General features: G+C 35.0%; 1 protein-coding gene across 2 annotated transcripts in view; it reads left to right on the top strand.

Annotated features, from left to right (window-relative positions):
- LOC150097088 (leukocyte receptor cluster member 8 homolog) overlaps positions 1-24,978 on the top strand; it is a 347,020-nt gene that overhangs the window by 128,761 nt on the left and 193,281 nt on the right. For both annotated transcript variants that reach the window (XM_090407668.1, XM_090407667.1), the window contains exons 7-8: positions 9,156-9,299; positions 12,946-13,077. In XM_090407668.1, the coding sequence (XP_090263794.1) occupies positions 9,156-9,299; positions 12,946-13,077 (276 nt within the window). The remainder of the gene's footprint in view (positions 1-9,155; positions 9,300-12,945; positions 13,078-24,978) is intronic.

Raw genomic sequence — 24,978 nt, 5'->3', positions numbered from 1 at the left:
ACCGCATCAAAACCTGGTTCGAGCAGAAATTCAAGGAAGCATGTGAAATGCTCAAACATGATCCGAATCTGAATAAAAATGATGGTCTAACCATTCCAAGAATGTGGAGGACCCATCTGCAACTTTCATAGCAACCACGAAGAAAAATCTCAATACAAGAACACTTGAAGTGTTTTTTTTTTTTTTTTTTTTTCCTGAAAATTCAATAGCAACCTGTACTGTACAAATCCAGAAGATAATCGTAGTATAACAATATAAACTGTATAATTCCAGAAGAATCCTAGTACATGAGGACTTTAGCAGAGTTCATTGTAGTTTTTTTTTTTTAATCACTAGAGGGCAGGCTAAGAAAAAAGATTAGTTAACAACATAGATGTAATTTACCTGTATAGAGTGCAACAGCATGTAGCTTGGTTCTTATACACATGTATCCTTCTGATGATGACCTCAATACAGGGGTCTAAACGTCAAGTTATTATTTTATTATTAATCAGTAAAATAATCTTTTCAACACGTGTGTTTTGTGTCCCTAAATTCATAAATATGAATGCTGATCACCGTGTAACCTTAAAAGAAAGAGTCATCATAATCAATGGACATGTGACCCACAAGCAGTGCAGCCTCTACAGTAAGCTAAAGATATGTAGTTCCATGTTAATTAATCAACTAGCCTTTTTGAAACGATGTAGAGACAGCAACTTAATACCCAACTGCATTAAACGAAAGAAGAAATTTACATCAACTAAAGTGCTTCATATCTAGGCTAGAAAAAGCATTGTTAAAAGAACAGATCCACGAGGCACGAAAGAACTTAGCATCTACCCAAGCCAAAGTGTTACAACTAAAATTTGAGCTATCCAGTTACGTTATCCGGAAATTTGGAATATTCTAGACAAGATCACAGACGACTTGGCCAGGCTCAAAAACAAAGAACAATTACAAAGTTTCAAGCATTAAACAAAGAACAATTACAAAGTTTCAAGCATTAAAACTACAGGAAAGCACAAGACAATTACGATGCCATAATGAAAGGAGCAGCCAATCACCCACAAACGCAGTTAGGAGCAACCAACCACTGTCTGGTTATCAACCAATCGGATTACAACCTCACCCAAGGTGAACTCTTGCTACTGGAGAAAGGTTTAAATTACGGCATTGCTCTGAGGTCAGTAAATAAACTAGATATAATATCATATCGAGAGAGGTTTAAGATCCCTCCCCACCAATTTAGATGAAAAAATATGGATGGAAACTGCCTGTTTACTAAATTCAACCGAAAAATTAAGCAGCAACCTAAACATAGCGGAAAAACTAGCCCTCAAATCCCTAAAAAAATAACCGTGACATTATTATCACAAAAGCAGAGAAAGGGAATGTCACTGTTGTTTTAAATCGGACAACCTACATTGAAAAAATGAACCATTTGGTATCGGACCACAACACCTACCAAATGGTAAATTACAACCCCACACAGCGCAATAAAAAGAAAACTACTGATCTACTTAAATCAGTTAACATGTGGCCGGAAGAAACAATTAAAAAATTAATACCGCAGTATGCCTGCGCACCCAGAATTTATGGCCTGCCAAAAGTACACAAAACTGACAATTGCGTCCAATTGTAGAAGGAATTGACAGTCCGAATTACTAATTAGTCAAAAAATTAGCGGCCACACTCAAGGAATTGGTTGGTCTTTCCCCTTCCTACATAAAAAACACACAACAATTCATAAACAAAATTAAAAACATTACACTCAACGACCAAGATCTATTAGTCATAACTTCCCTTTTCACCAAGGTCAATGATACTATCTTACTGTTACAGAACATTTCCACACGACATCACGGCCCTCTTTGCCCACGTACTCCGCTCCAGATATTTCATGTGGCAAAACAATTTTTACCTTCAAAAAGAGGGCACAGCCATGGGCTCACCACTCCCCCCCCCCCCCCCCCCCCATAACGAAATTTTATATGGAAGACTTTGAGCGATGAGCTCTAGAATCGGCGTGCCTAAAGCCCAAAATTTGGCCCAGATACGTCGACAATATTTTCGCCATTTGGCCCCATGGCTGCGAAGCACTAGATACATTCCTTAGCCACCTGAACAAACAACACAAACACATCCAGTTCACCTTCACCATTGAAATAGAAGAAAAAACAACTCTCTTCCGTTGCTAGACACACTGGTCACACGTCTTCCTTCAGGCTGTCTCTCCTTCTCAGTTTACTGCAAACCTACACACACAGGCAAGTACATACACAAAACTTCTTATCACCACCCGACACAAAAACTAGGGGTCATAAGCACCCTTAAACACAGAGCTCAAACCATTTGTTCAAATAAACAAGCTCTTAACCATGAATATGAGACCATCAAACATACCTTTATAAAAAAATGGATACAGTATAAAAACCATTCACAAGATCCTCCACAAAGATACCACTAATAACAAAAAAAAGATTTCAAGAATGCTATTGCTATACCATATGTTAGAGGCATTTCTGAAAAAATAGAACACTACACAAATACAACATCAAAACCACCTTTAAACCCCCTACAAAATTAAGACAACTACTCAGTTCTTCCGAGGATCCCCTGCCACACCTAGCCCACCCAGGGGTTTACAAAATAGATTGCACATGTAACATACCATACATAGGGGAAACAGAGCGAACCATCCCAATCAGAAAGGATGAACACAAACGACACATAAAATACTTCCATTTTGGAAAAACCGGCCTTTCTGACCACGCAACTCTATACCAAGTCCCTACACCGCACCAAAACCTGGTTCAAGCGGAAATTCAAGGAAGCATGTGAAATGCTCAAACATGATCCGAATCTGAATAAAAGGTCTAACCATTCCAAGAATGTGGAGGACCCATCTGCAACTTTCATAGCAACCACGAAGAAAAATCTCAATACAAGAAGACGGTGGAGTTTTTTTTTTTTTTTTTTTTTTCTCCCTGAACATTCAATAGCAACCTGTACTGTACAAATCCAGAAGATAATCATAGTATAACAATATAAACTGTATAATTCCAGAAGAATCCTAGTACGTGAGGACTTTAGCAGAATTTATTGCAGTTTTTATTGGTATTTTTTTATTTTTATTTTTTTTAATCACTAGAGGGCAGGCTAAGAAAAAAGATTAGTTAACAACATAGATGTTATTATTTTATTATTAATTAGTAAAATAATATAAATATAAAGAGCCAATAGGCTTCATTTCGGCAATATAAACATTATTTAAATTAAGGGGATATTAAATCCCACATTGTTTTAAAACGGAAAAAGAAACTCAAAGATTGGAATCAGAGAGTTTCATGCCGAATATAGTAAACTATAAAAGTATCGGCGATTACTAGCGTGAGCTAATGCAAGTAGTCCTAGTACATAGTACAATCTTGGGCAACTCGCAACAAAGGTGGTAAAGTTCTGATCGCTGTTCTTAGTATTTTCCATAATGTAAAAACACATTTTCTAGGAAATTTTGCATTATGGAAAATACCAAGAATAGCGATCGGAACTTTACCACCTTTGCTGCGAGTTGCTGGAGATCGTACTACGTACTAGGATTACTAGCATTAGCTCACGCTAGTAATCCCCGATACTTTTATAGTTTACTATATTCAGCATGAAACTCTGATTTCAATCTTTGAGTTTCTTTTTCAGTTTTAAAACAATGTGGGATTTAATATCCCCTTAATTTAAATAATGTTTATATCGCTGAAATGAAGCCTATTGGCTCTTTATATTTATATTTAAGTAAGTTAATGGTTGCACCTTTTTGACAACTCGTATAGCAGAGTATATAAGTTCTTTTCGCTATACCCTTTGGTATCTATTTGGTCTAGCTACTCACTGATGAAGCCTCAAAAAAGGCTGAAACCGGTCTGGGTTGTGACCTCCCACCATAATGTAATAACAGCATACGTTTCCTAGGAAATGTTTTTACATTATGGAAAATACCAAGAATAGCGATCAGAACTTTACCACCTTTGCTGCGAGTTGCCCGAGATTGTACTACGTACTAGGACTACTTGCATTAGCTCACGCTAGTAATCGCCGATACTTTTATAGTTTACTATATTCGGCATGAAACTCTCTGATTCCAATCTTTGAGTTTCTTTTTCCGTTTTAAAACAATGTGGGATTTAATATCCCCTTAATTTAAATAACAGTAAAATAATCTTTTCAACACATGTGTTTTGTGTCCCTAAATTCATAAATATGAATGCTGATCACCATGTAACCTTAAAAGAAAGATTAAGGGAAATTGATCACATAGGCCTTTATTGAGGACAGTAACATATTTTGAATAAAAGATAATAGGAAAAACAAAAAATATGAGAACACGAAAAGATGGGCAGGATACATTGCATGATTTATGTTATTAACCAGAACACTGTAGTAGCTGATTAGCTGTATGCCATTTGTAGGTCTTTAATATATGCAATAGCTTTAAACTTGTTTAAAATTTGTAGAATTTGTTGGAGATCTAAACAGCAGAGTAGGAAGTGAATCCCACCACGTATATAAGAACATTTTGGGAAAATTTGGAGAAAAGGGTAAAGCTAATAATAATGGTAAGTATTTACTGGGCTTCTGCTCAAGATACAGACTGATCATTACTGACCATATTTCAACAAGTATACTTGTTGAAATATGGTCAGTATGAAATATGGTTGAACCAAAGTTCCTCAAGTATACTTGTGTAAATCTTACTAGGTACACTCAGTAAGGAAACACTTCTGTAATTTCCACATTCAGTTTTATTTCTCTTTTTATGTATGGGTACTATAAAAGCTCTACTCCAATCATCTGGATTTCGTCTCTCTGGGCCTTCTGAACTCTGCAGCCGCTGCGGGACTTTTATACCCCCATACTTGAGCATTTCTGGTTGAATATGATCTATTTCAGCTGCTTTTCCACATTTCAGGCTTGTTTTTCTTCAAGTATGGATATGTTTGGGTATGAATTTGTATTCTGCTGTCCGAAACCTAAGGACAAACACTATTTCTTAAGATTATAACTACAAATTAAAATGAATCAACTATGGCAATTTGTATAAATGAAGATTTCGAGTAGAAAGATGGTACACATTAGAATTTTTGGATTGGGCCAAAGGGGTCATGTGGTAGCACTCAACAGGGTAAAAGGCTGCGCTAAAGGAATTGTGTTTGAAGGAAGCTCTTTTGTGAAGTAATAAAGTTGCAAATTTGGATATCTTGTAATGTCTGAAAGATATCTAGGTGATTTCATACAGTTAAGAATTATTGGAAAGCTTGAAGAAGGCTGCAGAATTACTGATATTAACAGAGGGTTTAGAATATCACATAGAATTGTATCCAAGGTCTGTGCTGCTTATCAAACCAGTGGAATGTGTTCCAGGTGTTTTCTAAGACATCACCTGCTCTATTATGGAGCATGAAGACACATTTTTGGTTGTAGGAACAAAATGTAATCAATGCACAATTGTTATGGATACAACACCAGTGAAAATGTGCTCTATGATGCACTGTGGATAAAGGTACACATGCTACAGGCACTAACGCATGGAGGCCTACTTGTCAGAGATGTTTTGTGATAAGCAGGCCTACCACTTCAGTTTGGAGGTTGGCTCCAAACTCGAATTAAATCATCGCTGAATAAAATTAATTGTTATTTATTAATTAGTTACATTTATTTAATTAGAATAAAATAAAAATTTTATAACAATTCATTCATTGCTGCTACTACTTCTTTGTTATTAATGCATGAATCGTTATACCAGTAAATAAATATGAATTTCTTTTTCACATGATCTTTTCATTTTTGATGTCTAGTGTTAAATGTAATGTAATAATATGCTGTTAATTTCTCTTTATTTTAAGTGTCTTTATTTTTTTCTATATACCTTGTATACCATTTTTCTTACTAGCTAATTCTTTATATGCCGTTATTCTAATTTGCTGTGTGCGCTTTCTCTCTCTGAATCTTTCTTGCTTATATTATTACGTACTATGTTTATCTACCCTTCGCAGTACGAGTCTTATGCCTAAGATATTAGAAAATTTATTTAATTTAGACCGCGTCACTAATATCATTAATTAGCATAAAACTCAATAATATGGCTGGTAGATTTCTCTCTCTCTAACACAGTTTCCTTCAGTAAAACTTTACACAAACAGTCGTGGTCTATACTTTTACTTAGCTTTATGCTTCAGCTATCTAACTTAGTTTCTCTCTCACAAGTCCAATTTATTTAGAAACAGTGCAGTTGTAAATAAACAAACATGCAGCACTCTTTTAACAAAAAAATCAAAACACATTTTTATTACATTACTATGAAATATACACGAATTTAAACATTAGGGAGATTGCTTTCTCTACCCATCTGTAAAAATTCTTTAGCATAAATTAGAACCTTTTTACTTCAACAATAATTAATCTCTTTAACTCAAAAACTTATTTACTCTCTGCTTACAATTTTCACTTATTAAAATCCTAGTTTACTTGCAAAGAGGTTAGCTACCTCTCTGTTAAGTTACTTTTACAAACTTTATATCAACTTCAAATATGCCAATAGATTCTCTTAATGACACTTCTTGTTACTGTTAATCTAAATCTTAATTGTCCAACTAAAACATTATAAGAGGAATTGTACAAAGGTATATAACTTACAAAAGCTCTATATTACACATTCAGTCAAAGGTCTAAGGCAATTCTCTCATCTCAGATCTTGAGCTTCCTTCAGGAAATCTGGCTTCAGAAATATCTCATCAGGAACATAGCGGGCTGTGGACTTTTTCTCCTACAGCGAAAAGAATAAAACTTCCGAGCGAAGGTGCTTCGGGTAATTTGCCTCGCCTTTTCTCCTCTGCTTGGGCTCGCTGAAAATGCCTGGATGACTGCCTCTTTTGTCTACCGTCTCAAACTGTCACTAACTGTCAACCAGGATCCCTCTCTCTGGACTGGAAACTTTTCTCCGGCGATTGGAACTTCTCCTTTCAGCAATTTGAAGCCCTGTCTGCAGCCTAGATGCTGTCTCTGCAACTGCTGGAAGCGGGAAGCTCTCTGGTGATGTCTGGAACTGGTCAGCCTCCCTATGCTTGGCTCTGTCCTTTTTTTATTATGCCTTCTCTGAGACCTTGCATGAAGTTTGTAACCCCAAAGAATTCGGCATGATTCTTTCATCTTAAGTTTCAAGTTCGGCCTGCTCTTTGTTCTCTTCTGTGCCTTCTTTTGATTGTAAGTTGCCGGCCATCAGAAAGTTGTTTGAACCTTTCAGACAATCTTTGGAGATGTTTACAGGTAGAGCCTGTAAGCCTTTCTCAAAATACATACAAAAATTCATAAACAACCTTTCTTATGCGCCATGTAGATCTGTTACATACAGCTCCGGCGGCAAAACATTGCCTTTGTTTTTAACACTCTAAAATATTCTTATTAAAGGAGTATATACAGTTAACTTCCAAAGGGTTATTTATAAAAATATCTAGTACAAAATATACAGAGACAAACAAGTTATTTTTACAACATTCTCATGGGACTTGACTCAAGTAAAAAATCGATGCAATGTGCTTTGGAATATTTAAGCTACAATCGAGTTTTTACAAAGGCTATTGCTAAGTACCTTATATAATCGTTCTGAATTTGTATGGTTCGTTAATGATTTTATTTTTTTTCTCTCTTCAATAATCTTCTAAGTTTCTGCAGTTAACCATTATTTTTCTTTTTTCTTCATTTACCAATTACATCTTCAGCAAATTTGTAAGATCCATGCTTTGTTAGGTATTCCTGAAGTTTTTCCAATATTCTTCTACTTTGTTTTCTACTGTAACATCACATTTTTCCTCCATTTCTAATATATTGAATCTGTTCTTTATCTCCAAAGTAAACTTTTCTCTTGTTTCTTTAATTTTTCAATATCAAATGCAGTTCTTGAACTTTTTTTCTTTTTTTAATACACTTTGAAGTTTTAATTTCAATTTCATCACTAACAAGAAGTGGTCAGAACCAACATTAGCACCATGTTTGACTCTCACATCAAGTATGGATCTTGCAAATTTACTATTGATAGCCACACGATCGATTTGGTTTCTTGTACTGCTGTCTGGCACGATCCAAGTCAATTTATGTATTTCTTTATGCTTGAATTTACTTCTCCAATAACAAAGTTTTCATTTCACAAAAGGATACAAACATCATGCCATTTTCATTTCAGTCTCCAGAAGCCTCGAAACCTAAGGAGTTTTCTTCTGCACATGACCTTTTACTCACTTTTGCATTAAGATTGCCAATGACTATTATAATATTGTTTTGGAATAGAATTTATTACTTTTTGCAGTTGTTCATAAAAACATTCTTTTATTTCTTCATCTGCATCATTAGTAGGTGCATGAACCTGCACAACAGAAAGTTTGATAAATTTGGAATAGAACCTGGCTTTTAGAATTCTCTCATTTACTGGTTCTCATTCCATCAGGCTTTTGGTTACTTTTGGGTTCAATATTAGTGCAACTCCATTTTCATGCTTCTCCTCTGATCCGGAGTACAATATTATCTTGTTGTCTTTAGTTATGTCTACCAAAACCAGTCCACCCGAGTTCACTGATGCCTAAAATGTCTAACTTGTAATTATCCATTTCATTTGTTACCTGCCTAGTTTTTCCTACCTGGTAGTGTTCTGACATTCCATGATCCAATCTTTAAAATTTTTTGTGGCTTCATAAGTGAATCTTTCAACAACAAGGTTTCTGAAAGGCTTTCCCCCTTGGTGTGTCATATATGTTATCCACATTAGACCAGGCTAGATAACAGTCTTCTGGGGTCTCGCAAGTCACGTCTGTTACCAGGAGCATTTGTTCATCCAGATTTGCAGTTTCTGCAATCAGATAATTTTTACAGGGAAGGGTGATTAGCCCTTTGCCCAACCCCCCCGAAGGGGACCTGGCTATATCCCCCAGAGACTGGGTTTCCATTTATCGCCTCTTACAATATGCAGGAGTGCAGTTAGGGTATTCTACTACCCACCCCAACATAGGGAAAACATTGAGTACTGACTTAAATTCAGGTAATAACAAGGGTCTCTGTAATTTTTTTTTTTTTTTTTTCACCAGTACTGAACAGTTGTAATATACTTATGTGGTTTTAATCTTTCATTCCAGAAATTATGTGAATAGGTGTTTTGCCAAGTGTAAGACTGATTTGGATAAGGATCATGTCGAAATCATTTTGAAGGAAAAGATAACGAAGGCCTATAATGATGGATATGTCTGGAATTATAATTGGGATACCGAACCACTGCTGAAGTAAATATTTGCTATTTTAACTTAAAGTATTAATAATTTTTAATATATTTAATAAATTTAATTTTTAGTTACATTTAATAATAATGTTGGGCTGATTATTTGTATCATAAGCTGAATGTTGGGGTTCTTCAAATAATTAATCGAGTCTGTAGCAAATATCACAATAGAAACTTCAAAACTTTCATCTTTGGGTAATAGCTAATATATCTACCTATCTTCAGTAATTATTGCACCAAAGGACCTCCCCACCTATAAAACTCCCCTTTATAAAATGTTTTCACAAGCTCTTGAGATCCTTGATTTTGGTGACCTTGTTATTAACACTTTGAGTCCTATCAATGTAAATATACATTGGTGCCCAAAAACTTAAAGCACATGAACCCAGAATCACATTGATGTATATTTACATCGCTAAATTAAAAATTCCAAAAATAATAGCGTATGCTTGAAATTCATTATCAGACTATACTGTAGTTAAATTTGAATCTTCAGCTTCATTATCCATGAGGATGGTTGACTTTTATCAATAAAAAAAGGGAATTTATATTAGTATATCATAACGCCTGCCCATCAGCTGCATCACGTACAATTGCACGTGTTCATGCTTATATTACATTGCGCCATCATAACTCTGGCTGCTCCAGTCCAAACAATATAAGGGATTCACAGCTCTCTTCTTATGACCTGAGAGATTAGTTTGAATTTCTCTATCACCAGGCCCCAGTGGTGCCCAAAGCAGGGGTGTAAAACGGTTCTTGACTGAACGTGAATTAGAACAAATGCTCATGAAATACTCAATAATGAAGGATCTGAATTAGATTATTGGGCAAACAGTGATTCAGAACAAGAGGAAACTGATCTCCCCACAAATGTGAGCGAATTGAGCGACAGTGAGACAGAACTTCGAAGGAGGGGTGAACAAATTTGAGGTCTTCCAGCGAGTCATGTTCACAATCGCATGCAAGGTCGTTGCATTTCAAAAACTTAATGGCCTAATTCAATAATATACCACATGACTTGTGGCCAATAATGGACAATTATAGTGACATACACCATTATGTAAAATGATATTTTCATCAAAATAATAACACACATAAATTTTATTTGTAATTTTCATCATTTATGTAACATCTAAGCAATATTTTGACTGAACTTGTTGAATTTTGAACTCATCATCATCAGACAGGTAAAAGACCTGGGTCTTTTACTTGCCAACCTGGCAGAGAACACTTTCCTCTCCCATTCTGTTTAAGTGACCATACCACCTGAGATTAGCGCTGCTAATGCATTCCTGGATGCTGATAGTGGCAAGTTCTTTCCTAATATCCTCATTTTTAATATGATATTGCCATTGATGCCATCTGTTCATGCCCCCAATCTTTCTCAGGACTCTCATATCTACAGTCTCTGACTCAACTCTCAGATCCATAAGTTAAAATTGGCTTGAATTCTGTCTTGTATACAGCTAATTTAGTGTTTTGGCAAATTTCTCTCTTATTCCATATAAATTTATTCAGTTGACTTCCTACCATACGAGCTTTGTTGACTCTGTTGTCTATTTCCATATTTCACTTTTACCATCTTCACTAAAAATCTTGCCTAAGTAGATGAAATATTTTACTTGTTCTATAAGTTCTCCATTCACAATGCAGTTGATATTTTCAATGTTTTTACCTATTTTCATTGTCTTTTTAATGACCTTCATACCATATCTATTACAACAGTTATTCAATTTAGTCAGGGAATCTTGCAGACTTTTAGCAGATTTATTTAGAAGTATAACATCATCTGCATAAATCAAAGAGCTGACATTAACATCTCCAATTTTGATATCAGGTTTAATACCACTTTCCTTCATAATGTGATCAATATAGATAATGAATAACAGAGGGGATAATGTACATCCTTATCTGACATCATATTTTAACATTAAACCACCTTCCTGTACTTCCTTTAATTCTTAACTGCTGACTTACAACTCAAATAAAGACTAAGTATTGCTTGATATAATGCCCCATTGACACCATATAACTGCAGCGTATTGAATAACTTCTCTCTTGGCACCTTGTCATATGCCTTTTCCTGGTCGACAAAACTTAAATACAGATTTTTGTTATATTTCTATGATTTTTCAACTATCTGCTGCAAAGTGAAGATCTGATCCTGACAGCCTCTATTTGGCCTGAATCCAGCTTGTCTTCACCCAGCTTTTCCTCCACAATCCTTCTCAAACGTTTCTCAAGTATACTTGCAAAAATCTTACCAGGAACACTGAGTAGGGAAATACCTCTATAATTCTCACATTCAGTTTTATTTCCCTTTTTATATATGGGTACTAAGAGAGCTCCACTCCAGTCATCGGGAATTCATCCCTATCTCCAGGCCTTCTGAACAGCCACTGTAAGACTTTTTTACCACCGTACCGCAGCATTTCTGGTCGAATATCATCTACTCCTGCTGCCTTTCCACATTTCAAGCCTTTGATGGCTTTTTCTACTTCAAGTATGGATATGTATTCCTGACTGCATGCTTGATCAGTGTTTTTTACCACTGTGGTGTGATCACTGTTTGTTTCATTTAGCAACTTTTCGAAGTAATTACTCAATACTTCAAGGATATCTTTTTCTTCTGTTTTCATGTCACCTTTATCATCTTTAATGCCTTTTACCATACTCTTTCCTCCATTTCTAAGCTTCTTCAACAACCTCCAGAAATATTTTACCTTCTTAATATTTATTTTCTATGTTGTTGCCGAAGTCTTCCCATAACTTTTGTTTCGCTAGTTTTACACATTGTTTAGCTTTCTTAAATTTGATTCTGTATTATCTAATAGCACAAGCTGACTTATTTGCCAGAAACTTTTGATATATTTTTTCTTTTTTTTCACTGCCTCTTTAACTTCCTGTGTCCACCATGAAGTTCTGATTTTTCTTAATAATAGAAATTTAAGAAAACACTGAATCAATCAGTGTTTTCTAAAAGGCTTGCCACTGAATCTCCAAAGTTTGGTTTCTGTTCTCAAACTCATTCATTTTTTCTTCAATAATCTTTGTGTATTTTAGTCCGCAGTTCACATCTGAGAGCTGCTCAACTTTCATTCGCTTTAAAACTTTCTTACATTTCATTCTTTTCAAAATGAAATTCAATGTTATCCTGCTCAACACTAAATAGTGATCACTTCCAATTTCAGATCCTCTCTACACTCTGGTATCCAGATTTGTTTTAGGTTAACTGATTTTAATTTCAGAAAACATTTTAACTGTGAATCTTGCTTTACAAACCCTAATCTTACAAACCTCACAAACTCTATGCTTTGAATAACATTAGACAAAGAATAGGGTTTGTAAGTAGGAGGAAATTTGGCGATAATTTTTTTTTTCTTCCATTTCATTCTCAGACCAACTTATTAACATTGCAATTGAAATTGCAAAAGTAGACCTGTTTAAGACAAATGCCGAAACATAACAGATGTCTTATCTGGTTGGCATTCTTACTTTTCTCATTTTCATAAAACATATATATTAAAAGTTTGTACAGACTTGTCTACAAGTCTATACAAACTTTTCTATGACTGATTTATATAACATTTACAACCAACCAACCATTCTCTTGTTGCATGTTTTTATTTATGTTGTTTCTTTTTCAGTAGTGAAAGTTCAGAAAAAGAAAAGACATCTGGAGCAATTGCTGATTGTTTCATGCCTTTCCTTATTCAGGGACCAGCCTATTTTCAGCAGAAAAACAAAAATTATATATCTAGAAATCGATCTTGTTCAAGGTAATGATTGTTTTCTTGTTTTTAATATTAATGTTAGATAACTGAGAAAGGAGATAATTTAGATAAAATTACAATTTACATCTTTCTTATGCTTCAAAACACCCATATTTTATATAAAAACAGCATTTCAGTAGAATTGAACATATGCATTTCTAGCATTTACATCTTTCATCATCATCAAATTCCTGCCATGTACCCTCAACGGGTGTACAAGATGTGATAGTACTGTTATACTTGATATCTTAAGAATGTAGAATTCTCAGCTATCATGGTGTAACATGAAGAATAAATAAAATAAATTAAAAATCCTGCATAAAAGATAATAGTTGAATTAATTAAAAGAAAAAGAAAGATTATTGCATCCAATAAAATATATAAAAAATAAAGGTGTTTGTTAAACTAACTAACAAAAGAAAGAATATATTAATATTGTGATATGATTTAAAAGAGAAATTTTAACTAAATAAGGACAGAAAAGGATTAGTCATAAAAGATGGTATGTGAGAAGCCAGAGATTAAAATATTAAGTAAATTCATAGAGAAAATTTGAAAGGGGATTAAGTCAGAGTCTAGCACAAGTAAAACAACAGAAAATCGCTTAGGGCCGATTCCCGGATTGAGACATCGTTTGGCTCGCCGACCAAAGGATGTGTGGCAGAACAACGCCACCCTAATTGGTCGGTGAAGTAAAATCAAGAAGGGAGCAGAGAAAAGAAGTTAAAAAAGGTGCCGTTAGGAGAGCAGGTATAAAAGGGTTGGAAACTCTCCCCCACAAAGCTTTTTGGTTTTTGTTTTGGTTCTGTTCCCGAGGAGTTCTCTACGAGCTCCGTGGCATAGGTTTCACGCGGTTTTCCTGAGTGGAGATTGGGGTTATATCTCCATCGTCACAAAATGGAAACAAAAGTGAGCAGGATTTCGATTCCGGATTTCCTATGTAAGAAGCGAAGAATGCCATAGAGTCAAAGAAAAGAAAACATATTCTTTATGTTTCAACTTCAGTGACAACCACGAGAAAGGGAGAGCTATAAAGATATCGATATCCACGTAGCGAGTCGCACAGCCGTCATATAAATGATTCAAAGTGTGTCCTGAATTACGAAAGTTTAAGACCGTGTAAGCATAGTTCAACTCCAAAAGGAACGTAGGAGTAGCAGATTATCGGAGAGGTTATACCAAGCTAGTTCAATCAGAAGAAGGTAAAGGCCCATGTGAAAAACTCAAGAAAGAAAGGTACTGTAAAATATATCTAATGTTAACTAAAATTTGTCTGTAATAAGTATCATTATTCTAATACGGAACTGTTGAAGTGACCAAGGAAAATTTATACTAGGACTTTAGTATCTGACAGAATATATTAAAAGTAAGCTGGCTAGTGTTAATGTTATGTGAATAATTAAGTGTCCTGAGAAATTTGCATGTTTATTGTAATGTATAGGAAAGTTAAAATGTCATAGTTGTGTGTTAGTACAGTAAATGGTTTAGTTAATCTACTTAAGTTTGATTAGTTAAATAGTGTGAATTTATCTTATTTGTCCATGTCAAATGAATTTACGTGTAGAATGAGTGTGGCGGCATGATCGTAATACTCATTATAGGATCATAGCCTAATTACTTGTAATAAGCTAATGTTAGTTTGTAAGTATTTAGTTTAGCATTAAATTGAGTAATCACAAAAATTGAATTGTACCATGTTAAGGAATTTAATAAACCTTTGTTCAGTGATAAAAGAGTTGTCTGAAATTGCTGTCCAATGCACCACTTGAAAAATACGAAACTAATCACGCGGGAAATTAATGTGTTAAGAAACGAGATAAAATGTCACGACTGCAACATTGCTTCACTCTCAGACATATTTGAGTTCTTTCTCCTTGTTTTTGTATATAATATCTCAAACTAAACATCCCAAAAGGCGCAGTATAAATACAAATATTAGGGGTACTAAGGGGAGAAATAACTTAAGTATCAGAAAAAATTTTGGTGATATCTCGAGCATAGATAATAGTAGAACATAGATAAGCGGAAATTATAAAATAGAATAAAAATCATAAAATGGGACACAACATAAATGGCGCAGTCGACAGGATGTAGTTTAGCTAATTAAATCTTAATTACAAGCTATTCACAACAAGTTGGTTTTGGTAGCAGATCAGACAACTGAGAGGTAGAAGTTTGATTAAGTTTTGTTCAGAATTTTAGAGCGTAAATTAGTGTAAATTGGATGCAAGTACGACAACCCTCCAGTAGCTTAGGCATGGACAACAGCGAATTTTTTCATTACATTAATCCACAGCAGGTGTTCCCACAATTTTCGGGCGAGGAGACTGATGACGTCCTAAATTTCTTTAGTTATATAGAAAAGTTGGAGGATGGACTGATTTTCAGTTGCATGAAAATCAGTTGCAGATTTAACATTTAAACCATCTTCCTGAACTTCCTTCAATTCTAACTGCTGACTTACAACTCAAATAAAGACTAAGTATTGCTTGATATAATGCCCCATTGGCACCATATAACTGCAGCGTATTGAATAGCTTCTCTCTTGGCACCTTGTCAATATGCCTTTTCCAAATCAGATCTTTGTTATATTCCCATGCTTTCTTGACTGTTTGTCGTAAAGTGAAGATCTGATCCTGACAGCCTCTATTTGGCCTGAATCCAGCTTGTTCTTCACCCAGTTTTCTTCCACAATTCTTCTCAACCGTTTCTCAAGTATACTTGCTTAGATCTTGCCAGGAACACTCAGTAGGGAAATACCTCTGTAATTCTCACATTCAGTTTTATTTCCCTTTTTATATATGGGTACTATGAGAGCTCTACTTCAATCATCGGGAATTCGTCCCTCTGTCCAGGCTTTCTGAACTATGCAGTGCAGCCACTGTAAGACTTTTATACCACCATACTTCAGCATTTCTGGTCGAATATCATCTCCTGCTGCCTTTCCACATTTCAAGCCTTTGATGGCTTTTTCTACTTCAAGTATGGATATATATTCCTGACTGCATGCCTGGTCAGTGTTTTTTTACCACTGTTCTGTCATCGCTGCTTGTTTCATTTAGCAGTTTTTCAAAGGAATTACTCCATACTTCAAGGATATCTTTTTCTCCAGTTTTCCTGTCACCTTTATCATCTCGAACTCCTTTTACAGCACTCTTTCCTCCATTCCTAAGCTTTTTCAACAATCTCCAGAATTTTTTGCCACCTTCTTGATATTTATTTTCTATATTCTTGCCAAAGTCCTCTCATGACTTTTGTTTAGCTAGTTTTACCCAGTGTTTAGCATTCTTGCATTTATCTCTATATTCTCTAAGAGCACAAGCTGACTTATTTGCCAGGAACTTTTGATATGCTTTCTTCTTTTCCTTCACTGCCTCTTTAACTTCCTGTGTCCACCAGGGAGTTCTGATTTTTTGATCCTTGCAGACAACCTCACCACATGCCTCTCTGGCAGAATCTATCAATGTTTTCTTCAGTTTGCCACTGAATCTCTAAGGTTTGATTCCTGTTCTCAAACCCTTTCATTTTTTTTTTCAATAATTTTTCTGTATTTTAAATTACAGTTCACATCTGAGAGCTGCTCAACTTTTATTTGCTTTAAAACTTTCTTACATGTTATTCTTTTCAATATGAAATTCAATTTTATCCTGTTCAAGACTAAATAGTGATCACTTCCAATTTCAAATCCTCTGTACACTCTGGTGTCCTGCACCAGGGAGAAAACATCACTGTCAACAATAACATAGTCAATGAGACTTTTCTTATTCCTAGCCTCTTCTCTCCATGAGAATTTGTGCACATTTTTATGTAGGAACATGGTGTTAGTAATAACCAGTCCATGTCCTGAGCAGAAATCCAACAGATATTTGCCATTATTATTAGCTTTGCTCTTTTCTCCAAATTTTCCCAAAATATTTTTGTATGTCTCACAATCATTTCCTACTCTGCTATTTAGATCCCCAACAAGGACCAACTTTTCCTTTTTCATTGTGTCAGTTGCGTTTTCTAAAGACTCAAAAAATTCCTCCACTTCTACCTTAATAGAACCTTCTGTGTGACCATAGGCACAAATAAGTCTCATTGTCCAGTTCCCCATTCTCATATTTGCCCACATTACTCTACTTGAGACTGACTGCCATTCAAGAAGATTAGCCTCGTATTTTGTGTTGAATACTATGGCCACTCCTTCTTTTCCTTGATTGTCATTGCCTGAATATAACATTTTGTATTTATTGCTCAGAAAGATCTCACTAGTTTTGGTCTTTTTTGTTTCAGTCACCCCTATTATGTCGATCTGGTACTTATCTAATTCCTCATTTAGCTCCATTTCTTTGCCATTCAGGCTTCTTACGTTGATAGTACCGATCTTTAACTCTGGTGATGTTGAGTTGGGGTTTGCTTTCAGATTTGTTCTAGTAGCTGACTTTTTGCTGTTCGCCCCGGTTCCCTGGCGAAAACAACGGGGGCCTTGTTTAACCGGGCGACGCCCCAGCCGGCATGAAATTTTGTCATGTTGTACTATCATTTTTTATTTTGGTTTAACCAATAAGAATACAATTTGGTCGACTAAATCTCAAATTTCCAGCCCATCCTCGTTCATTCAGTATCCAAGTAGATATGCAACAGGGTGCACCACGAGAAGGTGAGGATTGGACATTAGGTCAGAAGCCCTGGTCGGTTCTCCGCATTCCTTTAAAGGCTATGTGGAGGTCTCCTCTCAGTTATACAGCTTTTACCCTTAAGCACTCCTTTTACATCTTTCTCCTCATGGAATTGTTTAATTTAGGAATTATATTAAAAAAAATCTTAAAAACAAGAAAACGTGTTTTTCTTTATTTTTTATGATGACCTTTAAACACAAAAGGTACAAAATCTAGAGTACATTAATATTATAAATGTTAATAATATTAACGTTATTAAGGCTGAAGGTTACATAACCCAGGAAATATCATATGTGTTCAGGTTACTTCAAGGACCAGCATAGTAGTGGTCTGTCACTGGGGCAGTGAACATCTTTGGAATACAGTTGATCTTTCCATAGCAAACTTACACCATATAACCAACTATTGGAAACTTTTGACCCAAGAGATTCATAGGAACATTGATATAATTAAAACAAGTCACTGTAAAAAAAAACTATTCATTTGGTCCTGATATGTTTGCTATAGTAGAAGTTGACCACATGTAATTTATCATTGAAAAACTGACAATATGACTGTGATCAAGAAAATTAGATATATTAGAAGTGTGCCTTGTTGTAAAAAATGCAATTAACACTTCAAGTTGATATAGTTTTATATTTGACTACAATGAAAAATCTCCCATCACCTAACGGGATGTGTATCATTAAGAATGTGGATATTCATAAGGGTTTCACAGAATTCATTAAAGGTTTTGTATAGGATTTTTTTTTTTTTTTTTGTTACTCCATTTTTCTTCTGCTTAATGTTATTGTATAGGGCTAAAAAACATGGTCCTATTTTGCTAAAGTTAAATTGATATCAGGAGAACAGTACACTGCCACTTCATCACAGATTGAGAAAGAGAAAGAAGGTGATCTAATGGGGCATTTTAAGCCTACAGGATGATCAGCCCAATTGCCAGGAACACCTAATGAAGTCGCCCAGTAGGCACGATTGAGTGTTCTTAGCAGTTGGGCAATTCCTCATCATTCACCATTTCAATATTTTCTACTTATATCTTTTTGACTTAATTCAAGCTAAATTTCCTCTTGAATTTACCAAACTGCTTAAAAAGTAAGATTGTCACACCAGTGTGTACGTCCAACAATGATCTGTGGTAGTGAAACCTGGAGCTTGACTAAAAAACAGAGAAACTGAAAACAACTCAACAAAACATGAAAAGAGCCTGGTTAGATAAAAAGAATAATACTTGGATAAGGAAGCAAACAAATGCAATGGACATAGCATCAGTAATAAAGGAAATAAATGGCTCTGGACAGGATGTGATGAGAATATCTGATCAACAAATAGAACAATAGAATGGACACCAAGAACTAGTGCTTGCAGATAAACTTACACATGGCTTTAAAGTCAAGAACTGGTTATTCGAAACCAAGTAAACCAATGGTAAGATGAGATAAAAAGATATCATGGACATGTATGGTGGTGAGATTTGCAAGATTGGTCCAAATGGAAAAAGCATGTTCATAGAGAGACATTTGTCCAGCAGTGGACTGAAGAAAGCTGTTGATGATGATTACCTAAGCTCTGACTTGGACTATTTTATTTGGCAAGGCAAATTTTACAAACAGAGGGTATAGCCATCAGCTGTACCCTCTTTCTGTCACCCCTCCATAACTAATTAATAAAAGGAGGCTTTAAATTCTGCCCTGCTTAGACCTGCCATTAGACCATGCAATGCACATGTATTTGGCCATGTGGCTCAGACACTGAGCATCTTTCTTTTCTATCTGAATAGAACATCTGAGGATCCAATTCACATTAGAAATGTTATTTATTCATGTGGGGGTACCCCTGTTCCTCGACCGCCCCTTAGGTTTAGTCCTCCCAATGAGGGAATAAGTATTTTTTTTTACTGTAGCCTGTGTGTTCACAGGTCCAGTTTGCCTGCTTGTGGAATGAAAAACCCCAGATAAACTGGGGAGAAAAACCCTACGATCCACGTCCAAGACCGGCTAACTTGGCAGGGCTGAGGAAGATTCTTCAGCTCCTCACGTCTCCGACAGGAATCAAACCTAGGACACTCCTTCCCTAGGCATATGGTTACAAAGCGCATAGCCACTAGGTGAACCATGTGGATACATTAGAAATAGAAACCAGCAATCGTCTGCTCTTTCTGGATACTCTAATTACACAGTGACTAGATGGATCCTTGGCTTTCATCTGTACAAAATCTACACACACAGTAATTTGCATTTGACCCTTGAACAACATGGGGGTTAGGGGCACTGACCTGTCGCACAATCAAAAATCCATGTATAACTTTGACTCCCCCAAAACTGAACTACTAATAGCCTACTGTTGTCCGGAAGCCTTACTAATAACATAAACAGTCGATTAATACATATATTGTATGTTATATGTATTATATACTGTATTCTTATAATAAAGTAAGCTAGAGAAAAGAAAATCATATGGAAGAGAAAATTGACCAACCTTTGCTGGCAAAGGTTGGTCGATTGGTAGAGCCTCTGCTACTAATGACTCATGCAAAAAGTTAAGCAAGTTTGAGATCGGTTAGTAGTTGGAAGGAAAAAATTGTTCAATGCTGTTGGCACACTCTCCCTTGATGAGTCTTTGGACTCCCTGTAGGTGTCACATAATAATAATAATATAATAAAAAAATATATTTACCATATTTATTGATACCGTAAGTTTGTCGTCTGTCAGTATTGTCTTATATGATACAAAACACTATACATGTTAAATGTATTACTAACCTAGACATCAAAAATGAAAAGATAATGTGAAAAAGAAATTCATATTTATTTACAGGTGTAACAATTCATGCATTGATAATGAAGCAGCAATATGATTGATTTATGGTAGCCTAGCCTATACTCTAAGGAATGAATCATTATAAAATTTTTATTTTATACTAATTAAATTTATAAATTAATTACAGTTAATTTTATTCAGTTAGGATTTAATTCTGCATCTTTGTTTACATTTTTCTTGACTAGTAATGGCACCATGTAAGGTCTGTAAGTGTGTTTGTGTGCATAAGTTTTAATGAATTTCTTGGTGCACTTTGGCAACTCGTATGGATATCAATAACCTCTGCATCACTACAACCTCAGTATACATCTGTGTCTACCTACTCACTGATGAGACCTCAACAAAAGTCGAAACCGGTCTGGGTAGTGACCCTCCCTCCATAATGTACAGCGTCATACATGTCCATAAGGAGATGTGCTTTACATTATGGAAAATACTAAGGATCGTGATCCGAACTTACTCCACCTTTACTACCAGTTGCCCTAGCTTTACTACCAAGCATAAGCCAACCTGAACTAGGTTGGCTTATGCTTGGATCAGCCGAAACTTTTATAGTTTCTATATATTCAGCATGAAACTCTTAGAGTTTCTATATTCTGCTTTGAAATAATGTTGGATTCAAATATCCAATAGATTTGTGTATATTTTATAGTAGTAAATGACTAGTATCTACATATGTTTTATGCACTGATGACATACCTAACTTTTTCTTAATTTTTTTTCAATATTTCCAGTCTACGTGGTTCGTCTGCAAGCTTTTTTCAAATTGTTGCAAATCTCCAGAGAATTTTCCAATATATTTATTGAAAAAAATCTGCATATAAATGTACCCACTCAGTTCAAACCTGTGTTCAAGGGTCAACTGTACATCCATCAACAGTTGCATCATCCCTTCTTTCATACTGGGATAAGGAATGATGTGATGCGATTCTTCTTGGATGTATTATAAAAAACCTGTTCAACAGAGCAAAATTGATATGCTTTGATAGCATTGCACTTAGTTCTGAACTCGGTTATATACACAATATAGCAATTTACCATTTATTTAACGTTAACAACAACCCTTCAATTAGCAGACCCTTGCCTATCAACTGACTTCTGCTACAACACCATGTAATCTGACTGTTCAGTTATCAGAATGGCCAAATTCTTTCCCAGTGTAGATGAACAGTAGATTACTACATTTTTAGCCAGTGGCTACAATCCCCCACCAAATTAAAAAAAAAAAAAAAAAATAAAAAATAAAAAATAAATAAATAAATACATGTGTGTGTGTGTATTTACACCTTATATATCCCCCCATTTCTGCTCTAGGTATAATTGCATTAAATCTATTACCATTTCATATATTCATAGCATGAAAAGGTGGTCAATCTCCAAAAAAAAAAACAAAAAAAAACAAATACAATCTTATGACTGCCTTTAAAGCACACAAGAAATTAGCATCCCTTATCTGCTCTTGTAACGATTAGCTATAATTCTTGGATTTTCTTGTGGTCTACTGAAGTACGCTACAGCTGCAGCCTTACTGTGGCCATACAAGTAGGACAACAAATATCAGGATCTCACAGCACATTTTATATCACTACTCTGACTACTAAACTAGCAGACCATGCTTTGGATTTTTCCTCAACCCTTTTCAGTAAGTAACAATGTAAAAAAAAAAAAAAGCCATCTTACTTTACTGAAGTAAATAAATATGTAACTCTGAACCTGCCTCTGACATCACAAACCATCTTAACCTCAACAAATATGGCTGCATTAAAGTGCTTCTCATCTGGAAAATATTATCCATGTATAGGCCAAGTACACAAGCCCATAGATGGTGCAGCTTAGGACTACAGGGCTTCTTGTGTTTCTCCTTTTCACTTTCACCTATTTGTGTAGTGGCTATGTACACTATAAATTAAAGATACCAAGAAATTATATACTTGGTTTAATCCTTTATCCAAGTGTAAGCAAACAGAGTTTGCACCTGAAATATAATCAGGACAGGGCAAACTTGTATATAGATATAGAAGCTAATGATTTCACATTGTTGTGTCCCAATTTATGATTATTAGGCTTTCAACTATCCTTACATGTGAAACTCTACTTGTCTTTATCCAAATCTTATATATACGAGATATCACCCAAATACAAATATTCAAGCTTCTTCTCCCCTTAGTGTCCCTAAATATTTATTTTATACTGCGCCTTTCAGGACATTTAGTTTAAGATATAAAATTCAAAAACAAGGAGCAATTACCAAAATATGTCTGAGTGTGAAACTAATATGCATTTGTGACCTTTATCTCGTAACTTAACAAACCCCCCCCCCACATGATTAGGTTCGTACGTTGTTACAAGTGGTGCATTGAGCGGCAATCTCAGACAACTGTATTTTCAAGGAACAAAGTTTATTGAACTCTTAAACATGATACAATTATTTCTTTATCAAATAAAACTCAATTCAATACTAAGAATATATAACACAAATTAACACTAGCTAAACACAAGTATTAGGTTAAGATTCTATATAAGAATTGTGATCATATCGCAATAACAGATTCTGTACATACAAACATGTATAATTCTAGAACTAGTTGACCCTTTGTCTAACCCAGTGGTCGCCAAAGTGGTCGATATCGACCCCCAGGGGTCGATATAACATTGTTAGGGGTAGGGCCAGCCATCTCAGGGGTAAATTAAAATAAAATAAAAAATACGTTTCTGCAAATGTGTACCGTATTTTTTATTTTATTTTAATTTTTTTGTTCTTCTAATTTTGCTTATAACTAAAGGGATTTCATCGACAGGATTTTAAGGCCCCCGGTAATAATATCTCTGTGTTTCTCTATTATATTAGGGTTTTTTTTTGCTTAACCCTTTTGATGCATTTATGCAGTGTATAAAAATTAACTAACATGATTTCGTTTTTACCCTAAAATGCTAAAATGCCTGATTCATCATTAGTTTTTTTTCTAATCTGTTACACATTTATATCATTTGGCTCGTTATTGAAACTGTTGAAAAAATATTTATTATATTCTTTATATATGGTTAGTCTAGAGCAGGGATGGACAACCCTTAACATGCCTGGCAAACATGGCACGCCAATGACTTTTTTCCGGCACGCAACCCAGGGCTCATCTTAAAAAATAATTAAATAAAAAAATACATTTCAAACATCTTCGCTGACACATATTTTAACTTAATATAATACAATTTTATTAAGTACAGCTATACCAAATAAAAATGCAATAATTAATTAAACTGTAACAACTGTTTCATAATAATAAGTAATAAGAAAATTAGAAACAAACATCCTATTTCCAAGCCATCGATATATCTCCGCGATATACTGATGTACCAGTTCAGTTGTTACATTATTCGTCAGGCATCCAGACGTAGCACGACTCCTTTACCATCATTTGATATATCTTTTCATGTTTCGTAAAGAACGTATCCGTTTTCTTAAGTGTATTTGGATTTTATTAAATCATAAGTCATTAAAATATGGATCGGAAGTATTTATTGTCAATTAATATGTTTAATTTATTACATATAAAAGCAAATTTCCTTTACATTGATTTTTGGAAACTAAAGTTTTCAGTTTTTTTCATAAAATCCTCACATATATTACAATTGCTATTTCCTGCCTAGAGAGCAGTTTACTTGTGTGCATCCTACCCAAATAGCACCATCTGCTTTCCCATTATTTCAAGCAAAAATTAGCAGTAATTTACAAGACTTGAGATACTTAATGAACAATCCTTCACAAATGACTAATGAACAGACAGCCATGGTACTAGGCCAGTAAAGATATTAACAAAGTGTTAACAAAAGATCGTGCGAGTCAAAGATAAAAGTCAGCAGACAATTTTTGAATTGAAATGCTAATTCTCTTCAACCAAATTCAATATCTGAAAGTGCCATAACAATATTCACGATATCTTTCCTAGCTTTAACACTTTCTGTTGATTTTTATTGTTATTCTGCATTTGAGCTTCGGGGACAGACTCCCACACATCTAGTTTTTAGTGTTTGCCAGTGCAGCATATGGTTTTGCTTGCGGCTAAATAGCATAGTTTTTGGGGGAAGGGACATGCGATTCATTAGTTAGTGCCATTTTTATCCTAGCTGTCTCTAATTGCACTATTTGTTGAGAAATATATTACACAGACTGCACATGTTTGTACTTTATTCAGTGATACAATAAAATGCTGCTTTTACTTGCGTCTGCAGGCGTATTGGCTAGTATGGAGGGCATGTGGTTTGCCACGTGAAGCGAGTTATTATTGTCATGAAGCAAATGTGATTAAACTTTTTTTTCTGTGCGAGGGTATGCAAAACTTTTCAATTTCCTTTTTTTGCAAAGTAAAATCAGGGTTGTGAGTTATATATATGCGAGGACCAGTTATATTCCAGTAAATGCGGTAAGTTA

The sequence above is a fragment of the Typopeltis vanoorti genome, chromosome 17 (genome assembly GCF_054136105.1).
Source record: "Typopeltis vanoorti isolate ZY-2024b chromosome 17, IOZ_Tvanoo_1.0, whole genome shotgun sequence".
Classification (NCBI taxonomy): domain Eukaryota; kingdom Metazoa; phylum Arthropoda; class Arachnida; order Uropygi; family Thelyphonidae; genus Typopeltis; species Typopeltis vanoorti.
Note: the sequence above shows the minus strand (reverse complement) of the source record. Positions and strands in the feature narration are given on the sequence as shown.